Genomic DNA, 21217 nt, shown 5'->3' on the forward strand with positions numbered 1-21217 from the left:
TACAGAGAAACCCTGTCTCAAAAAACCAAACACTGAGCCAAGTGATGCTTCATAAAAATCAACATCTGAGTAACACAGAAACGACATTTACAGTGTACAAGGAGACTAGCCCAACTGCAGTCAATGTAGCCATGATAAGTAAGACAGCACTGTCCTTCATCTGACACTGTACAACACTTTCCTGCTGTCTCACGCATTTCCAACGAGAAGGTACATTAAGTCTTTTGACCTAAACCCAGGGATGGATATGGGCAACTTAGAATATTATGCAATGGTGGGATGAGGTTTTTGTGCACGGTGTATTCAAATGCTGATTTCTGTACCCAGAGATCTGACTGCGGTCCTGACTTGGGCACTGGTATTGTCATGAAGCACCTCCTGTCTTGGTATGTTGTAAACATTGCTCTCCATCACCTTTTGAACAGTCGATTTTAATGGAAGTTTGGCTTCTTTAAAAGCTCAGTTATGTAGACATGTTTTTGTTTTAATCCCAAGAGTGGGATTTTAGTTTGGGCTTCAGTTTGTCCACAAGTGATAACTGCCTCCTGTTGGGCATGGTGTTTGCCAGCTGGTCTCTGTGCTTGCCTCATACAGCACAGAGACGGTTGTGATCTAGGACTCGAGGGATATAAATATGAGAGATCAGAAAGAGAAGGTGTGGCGGTTTGGAGACACCAGAGGCTGAAGATGTGGAGAATTGGAGGAGACCACTTGCTGTGTTTGCTGGTGACGGAGACTTGTATAGCCCCAAAAGAACCCATCGACCCCTTAACAGCCAGGAGAATTAAAGGTGTCTGCATTCTGTCTCCCCACTACCCTCTCTCTTACTTAGGGTTAAAGTGTTGGTAGAAGGGAGGTAGAGGCTTAAATACCCCAGATAAAATAGTTTAAAAATAAGCGCAACAGCCAATAGCTGGACAGGAGAGGATAAGGCGGGACTTCCAGGCCCAGGAAGAGGGTCTCAGGTGGGGGGACCAGAGGATACCGAGTCACCATGAGGATATGGATGGAGAAGGAACAGCCAGGGTGAGACTAAGATGGCAGATAACAGGCCATGTGGCTGGGAAGTAGGCGAGGCCAGCATAGTCAGGGTGGAATAGCTCATTATCTGCTATAGTAGCTGAAGCTTTTAATAAATACAATAGTCTCTGTGTCATTATTCAGGAGCTGGAGGAGGGCATAAAAAAGACATTATACATTTACAATGCAAAACTTACAACACTGTTATTCCGAATTATGGAATTCTTGTAATCACTAGGTAGGGTCTCATCATATAACTCTGGCTGGCCTGGAACTTGCTACATGGAGCAGGCTGGCCTCTAACTCTCCCTGTTGAATTAAAGGGCAATTTATCATCAAATCCAGCTTTATAACTACTTTTGCCATAGATCTCATGAACTCTAAAAACCAAAGCTAAACATAGTCTAAATACATACTCTAGGGTATTATGAAAATATGTACATGTGCTTATCTTGTACACATTAGGAAGTTGGGTATTTTGTTTTTCAAGACAGGGTTTCTTTGGACTTGCTTTGTAGAGCAGGCTGGCCTCAAACTCACAGGAGATCTGCCTGTCTCTGCCTCTTGAGCACTGGGATTAAAGGTGTGTGTCACCTTTAATCCAGCCTGGGAGTTTTTTTAAAGCAGCACTGTCAAGAATAGTTTGTTTTCCATCAGTACTGCTAAAAGCTAGTTCAAGTCTTCTATCCTCCACAAATTTAACACAAGCATATTGGAGCAGGTTACTTCCTACTGTTTAATTGCGGGGGGGGGGGGGAGGGGTGCCATGTTACTCTTCAATGGACTTCATGTATTTCTCATATGCTTTGCTCATTAGTTCATCAAGCTATGAATGGTCACTCAGTGTCCTCTTGATCAGACAACCACCTTCATGGATTTGTTGATGAGCCCCAGGTTTTTTGCAAGTGCTTCATTGACTTCAGTTACCTCTCCTGATGAGCAGAACACACTGGCAGGCTTCACCACACTCATCCCACAGCACAGTGGGTCTGGTGGGCAGCACTATCCTCGGCGGACAGGAAGCCACGGTGCTGTACAGGCATGCTCCTTGACACTCCCAGCACCATGACCAGGGTTCCAAAGGTTGCCATTCTGTGCCTCTACTACCACTTTTCTATTGCTGTGAAAGATGCCATGACCAAGGAAAGTTATAGCAGAGAGACCTTATTGGGGGCTTACAGTTCAGAGAGTGAGTCCATGACCATCACAGTGTGGGGAGTGTGGCATTGTGGTAGGAGCTGAGAACTTACATTGGCCCAGCCAGTGCAAGGCACTAGGCCTGGTGTGGGCTTTTGAAATTGGCCTCAGTGACACACCTCCTCCAACAAAAACAAACGTATCTACCAACTGGAGACTAAGCATTCAGTAAGAGCCTATGGGGGCCATTCACATTCAAACCACCACAGCCAGCCACATAAATTATTTTCAGTATCTGGGAATCAAACCTAGGTCCTTGGCCAAACCAGACCAGCATTCTACTATTGAACTCTGACTCAGTTCCTGTAGTTTAAATTTTTTTTAGATTTTTATGTGTATGGGTGTTTTGCCTGCATGTGCGTGTGTGTGCAGACCTGTGATCAGTGCCTGAAGTGTCCAGAAGAGGAAGTCAAGATCCCCTGGAACAGAAGTGAGGTGGTTGTTAGCTGATGCATGAGTGCCAGGTCCTCTGGAAGTGTCCAGTATTCTTCACTGCTGAGCCATCTCTCCAGCCCTTCCTCTACTTAGTTTTTAAATCTTTGGGAGCCAAAGTGTGGTAGCACTCAGGGAGGCAAGGGCAGGGGGATCTCTGTGAGTTCAAGGCCAGCTTGGTCTACAAAGTGAGTCCAGGACAGCCAAGGCTACACAGAGAAACCCTGCCTCTAAAAGAACAAAATCATCTTTGGCCATTGAAGACATTTGGTTCTTCTACTTTTGCAGTTCTAGAGGTGGGATGAGTGACTTGGGTGTGCTGGCAAGAGCTCTCTCACTGCATTGTACTTCCTCTTTCTCTGTTGTGGGGCAATTTTCTCCCTAATCTGTTATGGTCTGTTGACATGTCCCATCCAGCACACTTGAGTTTCTTTTCTTTGTAGTCTCTCAATTCCTAGATTACCCCAAATCTTCTAAATTATCGTCTTTTACATGTTTTTCAGATTTTTCTACATCATTTTTATTTATGTCTTATGTATATGGGTGTTCTGTCTGCATATAAGTCATATATGCAGCACCTGTGAGGCCAGAAGAGGGCTTTTGGATTCTGTGAGGCAGAAGTTACAGATGGCTGTGAGCCATCATGTGGGTGCTGGGAATCAAACCGGGGTCTCTGGAGGAGTGGCCTGTGGTCTTATCTGCTGATCCATCTCCAGCCACTCTACATGATTTAAACATATTTCTCTCTACTGGGCTGAAATAACCAGCTTTGTGAGACTCCTATCCCCACTTCTATTATGTTATGTTAACCTGTTTTTCTACAAGAATATTTTTTGTCTCCTATATGGAAGGTACTTCTGGCCTCAGTTTCATTTACAAGTTCCTTCCTTTTAAAAAAAAATTATTAAGTTTTTATTAATCACATTTGATTCACTTTGTATCCCAGCTGTAATTCCTTCCTTTTTTATGGGTATGTAATTTTAAGATAACTTAATAAAATGCCCAACACACTGGGATTTCAATGGAAGTGCACACTTGTACGCCAACTTTTGAACTGACTTTGTGTTTTGCCTCCTCCTAAGACTCACTTTGAGCTCCCGATTTTCCTTGGAAGATTACAGGCATGTGCCACTATGTCAGTCTCGTATTCTAGGCTAGCCTCAAAATCTTAGACTCATGGCAGCTCTCCTGTTTCTGCCTCTCAAATGAGTGGGTGATAGCCCACTACTTTGATTACTCTGTTGTTTTACATCTGAGGTTATATGCTGGTCTGTTACTTAAGATTTTCTCTTTTTTCCGAGGCAGCCTTGGCTGGCCTGCAACTCACTCTGGTAGACCAGGATGGCCTCGAACTCAGAGATCCGCCTGCCTTTGCCTCCGGAGTGCTGGGATGAAGGGCGAGCGCCCCATCAGCACCCCACTGACGAGACTTTACTTTCTTACAGAGATCAGCCTGCCTCTGCCTGCTGGGTTTTGGGATTAAAGGCGCGCACTGACAAGTCCAGAATTAAATAAAACCTTAAAAAGCTACCCTATCTTAGAGCTCTTCCGTAACACTTCCTCTTCTACCTGCGGCGTCGACGTGCCCAGTCCGTTCGCTCGAGCCCGCCCCTTCCCCGCGGTTCCTAGTTACCTCTGGCACAATGACTAACGTCACTCGGGCCGCTCGGCGTCCACCGCGCACGCGCACCGCCTCCGTTCCGGGCTCCACCTCCGGATTTTCTCGATTCCCCAGCAACTGGCCCCTGGGGGAGGGGCGAGTCGCGTTCAGCCAATCCCGAGGCCCGACGACGCCGAGAGGCTCGACCCCGTCGCCCTCAGCCAATGAGCTGGCCGTTCGCTCTGCGTCACAGACTCTGCCCTATACCCCCCGCCCCTCGGGCTTGGGAGCTCAGTCCGCGCAGTAACAAACGGAGTGCGCGCTGCGACGCCTCCCCGCTCGCCCGGCCCCGCCGCCATTTCGTCGCCTGGCCTAACGGTTCGGCCAATCCCGACACGTAGCGAGAAGGACCAGCGCTCCGCCAATCGGAGGCCGCCGGCTCCGACCTCACCTCGGGCCGGCCCAATCCAGGCCGCGGCCCCGCCGCCCCCGGCCCGCCCCCGCGGCGTCCTCTCTCCTCCCTCTTTGTGCGTCTGGCGCCGCCGCCGCCCGCCGCGTGAGAGGACGGGCTCCCCGCGCTCCTGAGCAGCGTCGTCGGGTCCCCTCCCTCCCCAACCCCGGAAGGTTCGTGAAGGAGAAGCCGCCGCCGAGGACGAGGAGCCGCCGGTGCCGGTCCCCCGGGGCGCCATGGCGACCGGAGCGAACGCCACGCCGTTGGGTAAGCCGGGCCTACCAGGCCTTCCCCCGCTTCCTGGGCCCGGGGGCGGCTCCGAGCCGTGCCGCTCGGGCCCCCGCCGCCGGGGAGGTCGCCAGGGGCTCTGCGCGGCCCTGTCGTCAGCGGCGCCGCCGCCACAGCAGCCGCCCCCGCGCCGCCCCTCTTCCACCGAGGGTCGCCTCCGCGCCGAGACCAGCGGCCGGGCCGGGCCGGCGGCGGCGGCGGGGGTGAGTCGGGCCGAGAGGGCGCGAGAGGCTTCGCGCGGACCGGACCCGCCGACCGAGGGGCTACGCGACCACGGTTGCACGCGGCGAAGGCGCGCGCGCGCGCGCACGGCAGGCTCGGGCGGACGCGCCCCAGAGTACGCGCGGCCTGGTTTGGGAGGCTCCGAGTGCGCAGGCGCTCCGTGGGAGGCAGGCGGGCGGGAGGAAGCGTTCTCTGCGCAGACGCAGTGAGGCGTCCAGGCTTTGTGGCGCAATTCTGATAGCTTGGCGAGGCCACCTGTTGCCCCCCCGCCCCCCACCCCCCGAGCTTCTGGTGTGGGGGACAGGAGAGTGTGAAAGCTCCACGTAACGGCGTGGTGCTGGTGGCCCTCTTTATGACTTGGGGAGACCAGTCCCGTGACAAGAGTGTGTCTTTCTACAGTAAGAGTTCCGAAGGCTTCTAATGATGTTTGGGTTGAATCTTTTATTAAGGCTGTTAATCTCCTTTTGTTTTCTAGAAGGTTCTCAGAGTGACCAGCTTTCCCCGTGCTGTTATAAAAGCCTTTTTTTCCCTCTGAGCCTGTAATCCTGAGAAATAGAAAACCTTTTGTGGTAAATGTAGGGAAACACTTTGATATATCAGCTGTGATGACAAGTGTCCACTGGTCAGGAAAACTAAATGCTGCTCTTGCTACGTGTGAGGATGGTCTTCCTGAAGGATGGGATTTTTTTTAATTAGTGATGTGTGGCAGGAGATTTGGTTGTTGTGTCCTCTTGGAGCTTGTCTTTCCAATGCTTTGTAGGCCCGATTTTCCATCTGTCTTATCTCTTTTCTGCCCTTTAAGGCATTCAGAACTGATAATGTGTATCTTCTTAGCAATTCCTTTTGGGGTTTCTGTGCATTAAGAATAGGAAGCAAGGGCATGGTGGCCAATGCCTTTAATCCCAGCACTATGGAGGCAGAGGCTGGTGGATCTCTCTCGAGTGTGAAGCCAGCCTGATCTATATAGTTTAGGACAGCCAGGGTTTTGTAGAGAGACTATGATCTCAAAAAAACAACCAACCAAAAAAACCCGAAGAATTGGACATACGCTTCAGTGGTAGAGCCTTCACTTGGCATGTACAACACCACAAAAGAAAATTTGTTCCTTGTGTTTACATTCCAGCAAGTTCTTGAGGGGGGGGGAGAGGGGGCAAATGTAAACATGAAGTGTTCCTTAACTTTTCTGGTAGGAGGACCAGATACCTTTGTAGTGGCTGCTTGTTTTCTTCTCTGATCTTTGAGGTTTCAATTCCTTCGCTTTTAAATTTTAGGTGGATTTATGTTTCAATTTTAATTATCATGAACTACCTATTGGTAGTCACTATTCTGGTTCATATTTCCACCTGATGGACTCTGTCTGTGTTTAGACTTCCCAAGCAAGAAGAGGAAGAGGAGCCGATGGAACCAAGACACAATGGAACAGAAGACAGTGATTCCAGGCATGCCTACAGTTATCCCCCCTGGATTGACTCGGGAACAAGAAAGAGCTTATATAGGTAAATACACGTTCTGTATCCAGGTGCATCTTCAGACTGTTACTGCTCTTATTCTCAGTGACAAACTGTTGAAAGTCTGAGATTTTAGTCTTGGGAAGAAGGTGTGATCAGCTGTGCTTTCATAGCTTTGTGGTAAACTGTGATTTGCTCGGCCAGTCCTGCATTTGTAGCTTCATGTTTGGGCCTGCTCTTAGCAGCAAATAGATATTAGCTAAGCAGCACACTTCTCAGCTGCTTGTTCTTGCTCATTGATGAGGTGAATGTTACCTGCCTCTGGACAGGCCCCAGTGGAGAACACTGCAGGTATTGTAAACCAGGTGCCTTTTTGTAGCATGGTCTTTCACCTTAATGTTGTGGTTCCCTTTCCCTAAAAAATGTGGTTTTGCTTTTTATAGGTACAAAACAGTTTAAACAAAAAGTGGCTCTGAAAGTATTTACAGTTCATCCATTTTGTTGAATCTAATCTTTCCCTTCATTACCTTTTCTTGTCTGTTCTTAGAGAGCTGTCTTAAAAATGAAGGCTCTTGTAATTTACAATTAAAGGACTCTGCTGGGAAGGGTTTACTGTTTGGTTTGTAATGAGATGGTGGCAGGATTTTAAAAATTAAGTTACTGTCCACAGTAGAGTTGAAGTTAAATCTCAAAATTACTTTAAAACCAAGGTCATTGATGCAATTTTTATATATCTGTCCCGCTGTCTCAAAAAAGTGCACTTGATAAACATTTTCAACTAACCAAGTAAACATCCTCTTTGGGGCAGAAACCTCGTGGGTCCATGAAACTGTGGCCTTCACAAACACAGCTTCAAGGTTAATGTGCTCTATACCTGAAGGGTCTTATTTCCTGGTTTTTAGATTGCTGAGAATTTTGAGGCGTTGGAATTGTCTGCTTCTTACATTACTACTAATACTACTTTTTCCCACTGCTGCTGTTTACCTCTTACCCAACCTTTGGGTGTCATTAGACCAGTATTGGACCTTGTAACCTTGTAAAATGTCCCTAGTGGCGTCATAGCCCAAGAACACAAAATCTGATAAACACTTAATACTTTACAACTCCCCTCTCTTCCTCTGGAGGCCTAGTTAATGCATTAAGCCCTTAGGGACTGTTTACATCTTCCAATGAAGTAGACAGACTCGGAAGTTATTATGTATAGTTTTTTGTTTTGTGGGAAATAGAAGCCTTTTCAGATTTACTCTTCAGTGCTAGGCGTTTATTCACGTCTGATCCCACAAGTAATAGGTAGTTGCCTTTGGTAGTTCCTCTGAGTTTCTGAGTTTAATGTCAGACTACAAGCCTAGAACTTGTTTAGAGTAAAGGAGCTTGGAGAGCAACTGTCCCGTAGCACACACTTGCTTTGTCCAGATGTCCTTAGTACTCTCTCACTATTAATTTTTTTTTAATCAGTGTTTCAGCATGGAGATATATAGTTCTGTGAGACATGCTTTAAAGTTAGAGTTATTTGTAGTTAAATATACATTAATTCTAATTGTAAGTAAAGCGTGCGCTTACTGCCTGATGAGAAACATGGGGCTTGATAAAGATAAGGAGAGGTAGTGATACACATAGTGAGGGAGCTACTCCAGGTTTTCTATCCTACTGCTGTATTACACTTCACCTGAGTTACTGGCAGCTTTTAGTGAAGCCCTCATCTCTGTTTCAAACCTCGGGGCCACATACATTCTCCTTGACCTTCACTTAGCACCTTTTACACACCTTCCCAGGACATCAGCAGATAGTGTGAAAATAAACTCATAGCCTGGTGTAGTAGTACACACCTTTAACACAACGAGGCAGAGGTGGTCAATTTTGATTTCTAAGCCAGCGTGGTTTACATGGTGTGTTCTAGGACACTGGGCATAGTCAGGGGTTTTGAAACCCAGTCTGCAAAAACCAATTTAAAAAAAAGCATAAGCTTTTACAGCATCTTAACTAGGCCCACTGGATTATAAAGAAAGGTTTGTTCACTATTTGAGTAAAGCTGCAGGTACTGGGGGACTCCTTTAGTATGGGTCTGGTTGTACAGAAAGTATGCATACAGATCTCTAAGATGTTGGTTATTAAATGTCTTGATTAAAAAGTTTTAAACCTGGTTTTAATAAAAATGATCTTTGCTCAACTGCTATTTTTGTTATCCCATGTTAATTGAGTAATTTTGGGCTGTGTTTAATATTTATTGAAGAAATAGAAACTTAAGTCTTTCCCTGAGTTTGGTGGGAAGCAGGTACTGGTGGTATCTTAAATGCTGTTGGTTCAGGGTGCCTATCTTTAAGTGTTGGTGGGGAAGGGAGAGGTGAACACCTCTTGTTAATTGAAATTGTAAGCTGTAGTGAACAGTCTTAACTGCTAACCCCTCTTCCAACAAACTGTTTGCTTCCTTAATTTCATTTTGAAGTGAAAATTAACTGTAGATGTAAATGGACTTCTGCTGCTAGGTGGTTGGGGGTTTTGCCTCAGTGTGTCACTGATCAGTCGTCCCTTTCAAAGTCTCCGAGTTCTTCATGCTTGTTATTGAGATTTGAGATGTTTTTTGGTAACATTGTCTTTTTTCCATCCTTTTTTTTTCTTTCCTAACCTGGTTTCTTCCAGTGCAACTACAGATAGAAGACCTGACTCGTAAACTGCGCACAGGAGACCTGGGCATCCCCCCTAACCCTGAGGACAGGTTGGGAAACAGTTTTAACCAGCTGACAGTAACGCTTTTACCTTTTTCTCAATATGTTTTTACTGGTGGCAACATATTGTGTCAGTTCAATAAAATCCTAGTTAAGACGACTGGTATTCTGACCAGGGTTTAAATAGCAGAATGTATGTTCAGTCAACAGTTAGAGAAAATTGGATTGAAATTTAATGGGAGAATAAGTTAAAAGAAAATGAATCACTGGTTTGTAATTGGTAAGCATGTAGATTTTAACTTGGTAATTTGCCCACCCCTAGGGACAGTGAGGGTGGGTGGCCATTAGCCTGCCTTTTCACTGGCTGCTTTGGCTGAAAGCACAGGGGTTGGTTTTTCTCATTGGTATGCTATGCAGGGATTTGAGAATATTTTTAACCATCACTGAATTTGAGCAGGCCAAGCTTGTTGAAGTCTTACCTGCTTGTGGTTTTGTGATTGTTTTAAAATCAGAAGATTTCTAACCAACTTCCTTCATTGCCAGTTAATTTTCAGCCTTGGCCATTGCCGGCGGGTTTTGGGAGGGGAAAGCAAGCAACCAATCCCTGAATTATTACCTTTTTGTTTTTAAAAAGGGAATGTGGGCCTCAAACAGCTGTGGTCATACCATTTCCGTTTATAGTTTCTCTCACCTCTGAAAAGTTTGAGAGAGGAACGTTGTAAGTGAAATTTTACTGCCTGATAGGTCTGCTCATTTAGTAGACAGTAAGCTTCTGCTGAAACCTCTCAGTGCATGTAGCATAGTTGAAACGATTGGTTTGAAGGTGTTTCTGGCTTTTGTTATCCTGGCTGGTAATGGCTTTAGAAGTCACACAGTTCTGCTGCCCTCACCATGCCATGAAACAAACAAACAAAAAAACCTTAATAGTTTCTCCATATTGACCTTCTTTTGCTTATCAGTTTGTTACATTTTTATGTATAGATTTTGGTTGGAAAGTTGTGTCTTATATTTCTTTTTTTGATTTGAAGATTTTTGTTTTTCAGTTTTTTAAAGATTTATATTATAGGTTATAGACCACAACTGTTTAGTGCCTTTTTGGCCATTTCCCCTTTAATGGTATGTCTACAGGTTACCAGGCAATTCCTCCAAAGGTTGAGTTTTTAACAAACCTTGTTTGCTTCCTGGAGAACCGGGATTAGAGTGCAGTTGATGTCGATGCCTCTTCTAGGTGAAGAAGTCCGGCCAGTCTAACCTCTAGATTGCTAGCTTTTGCTTTTCACTTCCACAGTTTGGGAAGAGGTTAAATGGTTATGAAGCCTTTAAAAGGCCAATTTGGTTCTTGTACAATTTGGTAATTAGCCAGAAACACTCAATTTTAGGTAGCAATGGGGTGGACATGCTAGAAATGAGTAAAAGCAGAGCAGAGTTTCTCCTCCCTGTATATGCTCAATTTTGAGAGGCCCTAATGCCTGATTGCTTTTGCTTTTTAAGCCCAGGTTGGAGGGAAATACATGAGTTTCTTACCTTAATAAGATGATTTCTTAAGAAGGTGTATTTCAGAATTAAGCCACTTTGCTATTTTGATGCTGCTTAACTTGCACAATTAAAATGCTTTAAAATGTGTTGTAGACTTAAGTGTGTAAGATGACAGTCTAATGAGTTGGGGATGTTTGCTTGTGTTCACTATGACTGAATTGTGCTAACAGTTCATACAGATGCTAGAAACGGAGGTGTCATTTAGCCGTCATTAGCCACGAACAAACCTGACCTTTTATTCCATCGTGTGTGTAACCTGGTATGACATGGTTCCCTTTAGGCTGAAGACAGTGGGAGCAGCCGAGTTCAGTTCTTGCTCTCCAACTAGGCACAGTTTCCTCAACTAAACCAAGGGTGTAGGGGTCGGGACTACTTTTCAGGATGATTTTTAAAATAACCTGATCCACATGGTCTCTTCCCTTCTTGCAGCTGCTACTAAATTTTCATACAGAGTATCAAGCTATGTCCTTTTTATACTTACCTCAGTTCTAGGAGTGTAACCTCTTTTTTTTTTTTTTTTTTTTTTTTACCGCAAAAATCTAGCTGTGGTAAACTCATCATTTTATCATTACTATATATTTTTTTTAATTTTTGCTTGTAGCATCAGCATTTTATTCCTTAAAAATGAGAGAGAAATTTCTGGACTTGTAAACTCTGGCGGAGAATTGTAGTTCCCCCTTGCTGTTGACAGGTTCAGACCCTAGACAAGTGTTTGACCAAATCTGCATTTGCAGCCTCTTGCAGAAGCTGCATTAGCATTTTAACGGTTTTCTTTACCCAGACTCCCCACCTCGAACAGCCAGGCCATTGAAGGAAAAGCAGAGACGAAGCCTTGCACCATTCCTCTCCATTGTGGGGGCCAAGTAGCTACAGTAGCTTGAGTCCCAGATGCTTTGGGTGAACGAGCTTGTGTTCATTATGTGGCAGGGGGGTACAGATGCTCTTCCTGTTAGGCACAGTTCACCTAAACTTGGGTTTCTGTGGTTCATCAAGCTGGGTTATTATAATTTTTTTCAAATGAAAGAAGCATTTGGCAAGAAGCTTCCAGAGGATGATCTTGTTCTTGCCATTTGTGGTCCAAAGGTTTCCCTTTAATAGACCCTTCCCTTGTCACTTTTAGAAGTGAAAGCATTTTTCTTCTTTCTCACATACACACCAGTTTGCCTAATGTTAAGTCAGATTCCATCTCCTCATTCCACACGATCTTGAATAGCACACGTAATGGTCGGTTCCTCCGAAGAGTTGTTAGGATCTGAGAGGCAGAGGGGCTGGGCAGACTTGTTATAGTCCATGCGGGAGCAAGGGGAGTAGGGGTCAGAACGGTAATGGGGATCTGTCTCCCACAGGTCCCCTTCCCCTGAGCCAATCTACAACAGCGAGGGGAAGCGGCTTAACACTCGAGAGTTCCGTACACGCAAGAAGCTTGAAGAGGAACGGCACACCCTCATCACGGAGATGGTTGCTCTCAACCCAGACTTTAAACCACCTGCAGATTACAAGTAAGCACAGGGCACATTTAAATCATATGTGGCCTACTGGGACAATTCTGTTTTATTATTTACTGTTTGACTCACATGTTCAGTTCTCATATGGTATATCCTTGAGTTGTAGAAGAGTTTGGGTTATGTGTGCCCCCCACACACACACACAGAGAAAGAGATGACGATAATTTTTTTCTTTCTTAGGCCTCCAGCAACACGAGTGAGTGATAAAGTAATGATCCCCCAAGATGAGTATCCAGAAATCAATTTTGTGGGGCTTCTAATTGGGCCCAGGTGAGTAATTTACTACTGTATGGCATACATTTAGTTTCCTTTAGAGTTTCAGGGTTTGATTGTATTTGGGATTTGCTGTATTATTTGTTTTGGCTGAATTACGGCTTAAACGTGGTATATGCTCTTCCCACTTCCACCCATCCTCATTATCTGTAGAGAAGTAAAATCCTGAGTGTTGGTGACCTTAATGTAGAACTCTTAAACAGATTCCTTCGTGAGGGAATCTGATGCTCTCTGCATTTTGCAGTTTCCTACCAATGCCTACTCAGCCCATCCCTTTTTACTTTCTACAATAGGAATTTGCGCAGATTGTAAAAATAGTCTTTTCTGCCTTTGACAGAGGGAATACCCTGAAGAACATTGAGAAGGAATGCAATGCCAAGATCATGATACGGGGGAAAGGATCTGTGAAAGAAGGGAAAGTTGGGCGTAAAGATGGTCAGATGTTGCCAGGAGAAGATGAACCTCTTCATGCTCTAGTCACTGCCAATACAATGGAGAATGTCAAAAAGGCAGTAGAACAGGTATGTGATGAGCCCAGGAGGATGCTTCTTGCTGGAAACCTAGGTGATGGCACCAGACACTTTAACAACTAATTGCGGGATCTGTCTTAATAGATCAGAAACATCCTGAAGCAGGGTATTGAAACCCCAGAGGACCAGAATGACCTACGGAAGATGCAGCTTCGAGAGTTGGCTCGCTTGAACGGCACTCTACGGGAAGATGATAACAGGTCAGTGATAGTGTTGAGAAGACTGCATAAAAACCTAAAGAACCCTTTGAAGTAGAAAGGTGGTCTTTACGGGGTCTTGAATTGATTTCTCTACCTCAACAGGATCCTAAGACCCTGGCAGAGCTCAGAGACACGCAGCATTACCAATACTACCGTGTGTACTAAGTGTGGAGGGGCTGGCCACATTGCCTCCGATTGCAAATTTCAGAGGTGAGGTCTGGCTGTCAGCATGACTCTTGGCAGCCCACTGGTGTTCAGGATCCTTCTTTCCATACTGACTCATGGTTCATCTCATGTACCAGAGCAGAATCCTTGTGATTACGGCTGGGTGGTGTGAGCTAAGAGGACTGCAGATGTGGAGAGCCACTTATTGTCTTATCCAGAAACTTACACTCTGGCTATAAATGTTTCCATTGGGTACAATATTTATCTTCACTGCTTTGTTAAGGCTAGGGTTTTATTACCATAAGGCTCGTATGAGGACATGGATGCAGTTTCTGTAAGTCTTGCATACTGTCAAGATACAATTTTTTTTTTATTTTTAATTTTGAGTTTTGTCTATATGTATGTCTGTGCAGTGTGCATGCCTGGTGCCTGTGGAGGTTAGAAGAGGGCTTTAGATCCCCTAGAACTGGAGTTACAGGTGGTTGTAAGCTGCCATGCAGGCACTGGGAATTGAACCCATAATCTTTGCAAGAACAATAAGTACTATTAACTCCTGAGCCATTTCTCCAGCCTCATAGAGATAGGATTTGATAAAACATAAGAGGTGAGGTCTTGTACAATGGTTGGTCATTGGAACCTCTAACTCAGGGCCTATGCTGTGACTGGCAGTGGTGAATATAGACACAGAATGGCTCTCTTGAGTATTTTCTCCTTTTTGTGTCTGAACCTACTTTAGGCCTGGTGACCCTCAGTCAGCTCAGGATAAAGCACGGATGGATAAAGAATATTTGTCACTTATGGCTGAGCTAGGGGAAGCTCCTGTCCCTGCATCTGTGGGCTCCACCTCTGGACCTGCCACCACACCCCTGGCCAGTGCACCAAGACCTGCTGCTCCTGCCAGCAACCCACCACCGCCGGTGAGCCCTGGGACAATTCTCTGGCCTAGCTGCCCCATTCTCTTCTGCAGAGACTAGGAGCTATGGCCAAGGGTTTGGGGTAAAGCTAAGAGGTGGATGTAGCTGGCAGCATTGTTCTTCTGGGATGTCTGGCCTTTGTGGGGTCTCTCACTTTGAGAGGATCCTATCCTTGATGTATTCAAGGACTGTGTCCTCTGACATAGTCAGAAGAACAATGTTGCCACCAGGGGGAGCAGGCACTGACAGTGGCAGGAAATGCTCTCATATAGTCTCTCATGTCTACAACTCAGAGTCGCCCACCCTGGATGAATTCTGGTCCTTCAGAGAATCGGCCCTACCATGGCATGCATGGAGGTGGTCCTGGTGGGCCTGGAGGTGGCCCCCACAGCTTCCCACACCCATTACCCAGCCTGACAGGTGGGCATGGTGGACATCCCATGCAACACAACCCAAATGGACCTCCACCACCTTGGATGCAGCCGCCGCCGCCACCGATGAACCAGGGCCCCCACCCACCTGGGCATCATGGCCCTCCTCCAATGGGTAAGTAAGTGTCGGACCAGAAACCTTGGGGTTTAGGGGGGAGAAATAGGCTGCTCACACCTGTGGCTGTGAGCTGTAAGCAGTGCTGATTGGCTAACCAGTGTTCTGAATCTTGAAGCATAGAAGACCTTTTATGTGGGGAGGCCCACCCACTGTTACGGTCGAACTTTTGGGAGGTTAATAACTTCAAAAAGCTCTGTGACTAAGAAAGGTATTGGGGATGTCTTGCCTGGCCAGTTCAAATGTCCTGCTAAGTCCCTGCTCTTTCCTTCCATCAAGATCAGTACCTGGGAAGTACGCCTGTGGGCTCTGGGGTCTATCGCCTGCATCAAGGAAAAGGTAATGCTATTGCTTGCTTATTTAGGGTGGGTGGGAGCTGTTCTAGCCCAGCACCGTGGTCTCTAAAGCAAAACTCTGTGCCTGCAGGTATGATGCCGCCGCCGCCTATGGGCATGATGCCGCCGCCGCCGCCACCTCCCAGTGGGCAGCCCCCGCCTCCTCCCTCTGGTCCTCTTCCTCCATGGCAGCAGCAGCAGCAGCAGCCTCCACCACCCCCTCCGCCCAGCAGCAGTATGGCTTCCAGCACCCCCTTGCCATGGCAGCAAAGTGAGTGGAATATTTTGGGCTTGTGGGGGTGGGTGGGATGTGGGCTGGGGCTGAGAGGAAAAGAACCTCGTATTTCACTTGGGCTTGGAAACACCTTGGGTGAGAGGAGACTCTGGTCTCAGCAAGGGCAGTGGGGTTGAAAGCCAGGCTACCTGGCCCAAAGGACTGTCTTGTGGGGAGAGCTGATGTTTGGTGTGGTTGTGTTTGGGAGAGACTTGGGAGGTCCGAGGGGAGCTTACTATTGTAGATAGAGCACCAGAAGTCCAGGCTAAGCTGCTGAATGAGCTACTGGTTTGGCCGTGCCTTGTGCACGGTAGTCAAGAGTGGGATAATGCATGCATGTTCTGGAGGGGTTGCGATTGGTCCTGAGAGACTGCAGAGATAAGGGAGGGGTCTCAGAGGGAAGAGAGCAGCTGTGGGCTTGAGGTTGATTGTGCCGTTCGGTGGTGGCGGCGGCTGGGCGGAGGGATGTCAAAGCCGGTTCTTGTGTCTGGTACTTTCCCCTTAGCCCCTCCAGGGGCATTGGTGACAAAGGGCTTATTTTGTTAAGCCCAGAGACCATGAGGCTGACCCCCAGGGTAGTCCTGCCCACCCCTCCACTCCCATCACCAGGACAGCCCCGCCCGCCCGCCCCCACCACCGTACCGCATGCCAAGCAAGGAGCAGGAGCCCCTCGTCCCCTGTCCCAAGGCAGCAGCCGCAGAGAGCCGCGGTGTACCCCCGCGCGTGTGACCTTGGGCTTCTTTACTACCCCAGATACGACGACTACCACCACGAGCGCTGGCACAGGGTCCATCCCGCCATGGCAACAGCAGCAGGCGGCTGCCGCAGCTTCTCCAGGAGCCCCTCAGATGCAAGGCAACCCCACTATGGTGCCCCTGCCCCCCGGGGTCCAGCCGCCTCTGCCGCCCGGGGCCCCTCCCCCTCCGCCGCCTCCGCCACCTGGTTCCGCCGGCATGATGTATGCCCCGCCCCCTCCTCCTCCGCCTCCCATGGACCCTTCTAACTTTGTCACCATGATGGGCATGGGGGTGGCGGGCATGCCGCCCTTCGGGATGCCTCCAGCTCCCCCACCGCCTCCACCACAGAACTAGACTTGTTTTTTTTAAGAAAATATATATTATATACATAGAGAGTTGGTCTCGTTTAAACACACGCCGAACCTCACCATATGGAGCCAGACATTGGGATGCACGCATGTGACTGTGTGTGCACGCATGTGTGTGTGTGCACGCACTGGGCTGGGCCAAGTGACTGTGGACTCGCTTGGGAATGGGCAGGTGGTAGTAGGGGCGCCAGCTTGGGCTTTCCTGGCGCCCTGTAGCATCGAGTGTCTTCTTTGTCTTCTTCTCTCCTCACCCAACTCCCTTTGCCTCTTCCCCAAACTGGGCCGCCAGGATCCCTCCCCGCGGCAGCGATGGCCCGAGCCATGAGAGTGAGGACTTTCCGCGCCCATTGGTGACCCTTCCAGGCAGACAGCCTCAGCAGCGCCCCTGGTGGACAGGATGGTTCGGCAAAGCAGCCTGAGTTATTTTTCTGGACGGAAACGGAACACGCTGGCTCCATATCGTGAAATTTTTATTAATTTTTATCTTTTTCCTTTGTTATTTCCTTATCTTTTCCTTTCTTCAGACTCCGTCCAAGGAGATGCTCTCCCCGGTCTTCTGCTGCAGATAGAATCCTTTCCCATGTCTCCATTCTTCTCCTCCCAAGAAGAGAAGAGCAAATGGTTTAGGCACAGGCTGTGGCCATTAATGTGTGTGTGTGGTGGGGGAGGGCTGTTGTCCAGTGGTTCTAAATTGTTGAAGGGCCTCGGCCACACCCAAGATGGTTTATTTTTCTCACCTTTTAAACAGTCTTGAGAATTCTGACATTGCTAGATAGGGTTAATGTGGCCCAGGGATTCACATCTTCCTGCATTCCTGCCAGCAGTAAGTGGCACAGCCCAAGCCACTATAGGCCTGACTGCCAGCCTGGAGTCTTTTCCATGCTCCTGATCACCTAAGCTGCCTCAGTTGCCATTTGCTTCTCTCCTTCCTGGAAAGCTTCCCTTTATGTTTTATTTTGACCCCAGATGTCCACATGTTTTGCAGTGTCTGGGGCTTGCGTCCCTTGTTCTTCATTCTGCTTCTTTGCCCCCTTCTCTCTTCATGGAGTGATTATGTTGACAATAATGTGTAATGCGCGTTCTTTTCACTGGTTTATCTACAGAAAATTTCTCTGGGCTTTTTTTTCCGGTGTTTGATTCAACACTGCGCTAAGGGGGGATGTTCCATTGAATAAAAAGAGCAGTGTGGTTTTCCGGGTCTGTTTCTTTTCTTTGTAAACCTCCTTTTCCCAACCTATAATGGCACCAAAGTTGACCCTACCTACCTTGTTTTAACAAACTTGGCCCCAACTCAACCTCCTGTATGTGAGTAGCTTCAGCTGCCACCCTGTGTCTAGTTGCTATAACTGAGAACCAGGCTTACTCCACATCTCCGTGATCTCTTATTTTGATGTCCTTTCCTGGGGCTCCAACCCCCATATTTGATGAGCTCTAGTTATGATTTGTGTCTACTAGCTGCCACCTGACTTAAGGACCTGGGCCTGGGGAGGCATCAACACTAAAGGTCAGGCCAACTAATCCTGCTTGTCAAGCTCAGAGCTGCTAAAATTAAAACCGCCAAGTGGCCTTTTTCTTTCTCTGCTGGTGGCTCTCAGCCTGCCAGCACTGCAGGCCTAGGGGAGTGGTTGGGGAGGAACATGTTACCCTCGTACTAGATGGGCACCTCTGCAAAGGGTCTTCTGCAGTTCCACAATTTAGGATAGTAGATAGTAGGCAGATGACACCAGAAAAATTGTCCCTTCTGTCTTTGTAAGAGCCAGGTAGGTCTATGGGCAGCTCGTGCAGCTGTTGCTGGGCAGAGCTGCCTTGCTGGTTTGTCCAGTGGCTTCCCTGCAGTTGTTAATAGCCCACCCTTTTGTCCTTAACCTTACAGTGTGGGGACAGAGCCTGGCTACCCTCTTTGACCTTGGCTTTACCTTATTGCTTCCCTCGCTATCTTGGTTTCCCTGGTGGGCTCATTGGGTGGTTAATTAGCTCTTTGAAGCTCTGGAAGCGGCAAAGTGGCACTATGTGGGTTTTAGAAATAAAATCAATAAATGACTTAAACCACGGCTTAGCCATCCCACCTCCTGTGCAAGTGTGCTCTCATGCCCCAACCCCCATCGCTGCTGCCAGAGCTTGTTACACTTTGAAGGCCCAGCTACAGCAAGCACTTTTGTGTGCTGTCAGTGTTAGGAGGTGGGGAATACCCACTTGTCCTATGGCCTCTTGGGTAGAAAACACCCAGTCCTATTGTGTCAGGGCTCTGCCTCACTTGATGCCAGTTGCTCTGCCCCTTCAGACTTGGGCAAGGGTCATGTCAGAGGTGGTCAGCATGAGGTCCCATTCTCGAGACTAAGACAAGTGCGCTGCAGACCCAGTGTAGGTACAGGTGGGCAGGCCAGCCCTCTGGTCTGGGATGGATGTAACTTCAGGGTCCTGGGAAGTAAACTACCCATATTATTGAGTGAAGATGAGAGGAAGGATGAAAGAGACGGCTATGTGAGCCTGTACATCTTACACTGGGATCGGGTATATAGAGCAAAGTGGGAGCCCTGCCGTGGAGATCCAGAAAATTCATGGAGGAAGTGTGTGACAAGGCCTTAGACTTGGCAGGGCTGTCCAGCCTTTGGCTTTGTAACATGGTGTGTGGGCTGTAGGTTGGATTAGAAAAGGAGTGTGAGGGGGTAGGGGCTGAATTGATAGAGCAGAGAAGCCCTGTCTCAAAAAACCAACAACAAAAAAAGCGATATGACTGTTGAAATGCTGCCAAGTATTTGTGTCTGATTCTCAAACTATATGAAGTATGCCCAGTGTAAGGCAGTGTGTGGGGGTTCACGCTTAAATCCAGCACTTGAAGGCAGAATCAGGAGGATCTTTGAATTTGAGGCCAGGTTCAAGTTTTAGGCCAGTCAAGGCTGTTGTAATGAGACCTACCAAGTGTGTATGGGCAGCACAAGTTGTCAGTGGATTTTTATAAAAGAGAGGTTGCCACAGAATTGGGTAGGCATGGCTATGACATGAAAATAAATGAAAGCCTCAAGAACTAAAAAAATCCAGGTGTGTTAACAGAGCTGGGGAGATGGGAGACAGGAGGATTCCTGAAACTCACTGGCCAGCTGGTCTAGCCTAAATTGTTTAGCTCTAGGCCAGTGAGAGGATGTTTCAAACTAGTGTATAGTTTCAGTTCAGCCAGAACTACATAGTGAAATTTGCCAAAAAATCATGGCTAGGCAATGGTGGTGCACAACTTTCATTTCCATACAGAGACAGGCAGATCTCTATGAGGCCAGCCTGGTCCACAGAGAGCTAATTTCAGGACAGGACAGGCCACACAGAGAAACTAGCTCAACAAACCCAACTACCATGATGAACCAGAGCTACCATTTATCTTGTATATAGGATAGTGGTCAGCTACCATTTTATATATATTTAAAATATATTTTATATATTTAAAATGGTAGCTGATCACTATCCTAGATCCAGTTTCACTTGAGACCCTGTGTCAGGAATGAGGTAGGGTGATAAAAATCAGGGAGGCTCTAAAACAATATGCTCAGTTGCAGGACATCAAAAGCCAAAAGGGGGAGGTAGCCCTTCTTGTAGTGTGGGAAGGTACTATGCAGGCTGATGGGAGAAAATTGTCAACAGTTTTTTATACTGCTTTGGACTCATGTGGTCGGGATGAGTGTCTTGGAGTAATTAACCACCGTTTGAAAATTTGGGACCTCCACAGGAAGGAATTTGCATTTGGTACTGTAAGCTTAGTTAAATGCTCGTAGGAAGGATACAGGTCCTACAGGGGAAACAACTGGATTTTTGTGAAATGGTCTCATCAAATTGTCTTCTAAATAATTGTGTCCTTATAGATTAGTGTTGAAGGTCAACTTCAATTCACAGAGATCTGCATGCCCAGCAAGTTTAGTTTTGTGAGTGTGTGTGTGTGTTGTGTGTATGCCACGTGCCCAAGGAAGTCAGAAGAGGGCATTGGTTGGTAGCTATTGACAGAGGTTCCAAGACCCAAAGTTGGGTTCTCAGGAAGAGGAGAAAGTGCCCTTTTTAATTGCTGGTCCAGGGAGGGAGCACAGTTGTAACAGCAGGTACTCCTAACTGGTCAGGATGCTAAGTATAAGTGACTTGAATGTTCAGCCATAAATGATACACTACCCCAAGGCTTAGAGAACAGCCCAAGAAGGCACAGGATGTGTGAGCTGGGCAATAGAGTGGGATGTTGTGGTGTCTTCAACTCCCAGCAGCTGTGATTACCTGCACAAGATTGGTCTTTCCAACATCCTGTCATAGAGGGGGAGAGATTCACAGGACTCTACTCCTCCCTGGTCATCTATTGTTGAATGGTTCCTGGGGGAGGGAGGAGACATTTTCTGCACTGATGTAGACAACTGGTAAGATGCCCATGCTCCACTAAACCTCTCATTCACACTTCTGTAAGCAACCACAGTGATGTGTCTCTCTCACACACATGCCACACAAGTAGACCGGCTTAATTGTGAATCAGGAGAGGGCTATGGGGAAT

The 21217-nt window shown here is 47.2% G+C and overlaps 1 protein-coding gene across 17 annotated transcripts; it reads left to right on the forward strand.

The window, feature by feature from the left end:
• Positions 1-4541: 4541 nt before the first annotated feature.
• Sf1 (splicing factor 1) lies at positions 4542-17898 on the forward strand. Of its 17 annotated transcripts, XM_021638499.2 has the most exons (14): positions 4545-4967; positions 6578-6706; positions 9296-9371; positions 12204-12356; positions 12543-12632; positions 12973-13156; positions 13250-13365; positions 13468-13575; positions 14267-14447; positions 14717-14990; positions 15270-15329; positions 15417-15596; positions 16353-16557; positions 16994-17898. In XM_021638499.2, exons 1-14 carry the CDS (start codon positions 4937-4939, stop codon positions 17121-17123), a joined length of 1917 nt encoding a protein of 638 aa, XP_021494174.1. In that variant the 5' UTR covers positions 4545-4936; the 3' UTR covers positions 17124-17898. The 17 variants fall into 17 exon arrangements, with proteins under 17 accessions (XP_060241179.1, XP_060241165.1, XP_021494163.1 ...); XM_060385182.1 differs by having other exon boundaries at positions 4543-4967; positions 14738-14994; positions 16353-17898; XM_021638488.2 differs by having other exon boundaries at positions 4543-4967; positions 14738-14990; positions 16353-17898.
• Positions 17899-21217: the final 3319 nt, after the last annotated feature.

The sequence above is a fragment of the Meriones unguiculatus genome, chromosome 1, assembly GCF_030254825.1.
Source record: "Meriones unguiculatus strain TT.TT164.6M chromosome 1, Bangor_MerUng_6.1, whole genome shotgun sequence".
NCBI classification, from domain to species: domain Eukaryota; kingdom Metazoa; phylum Chordata; class Mammalia; order Rodentia; family Muridae; genus Meriones; species Meriones unguiculatus.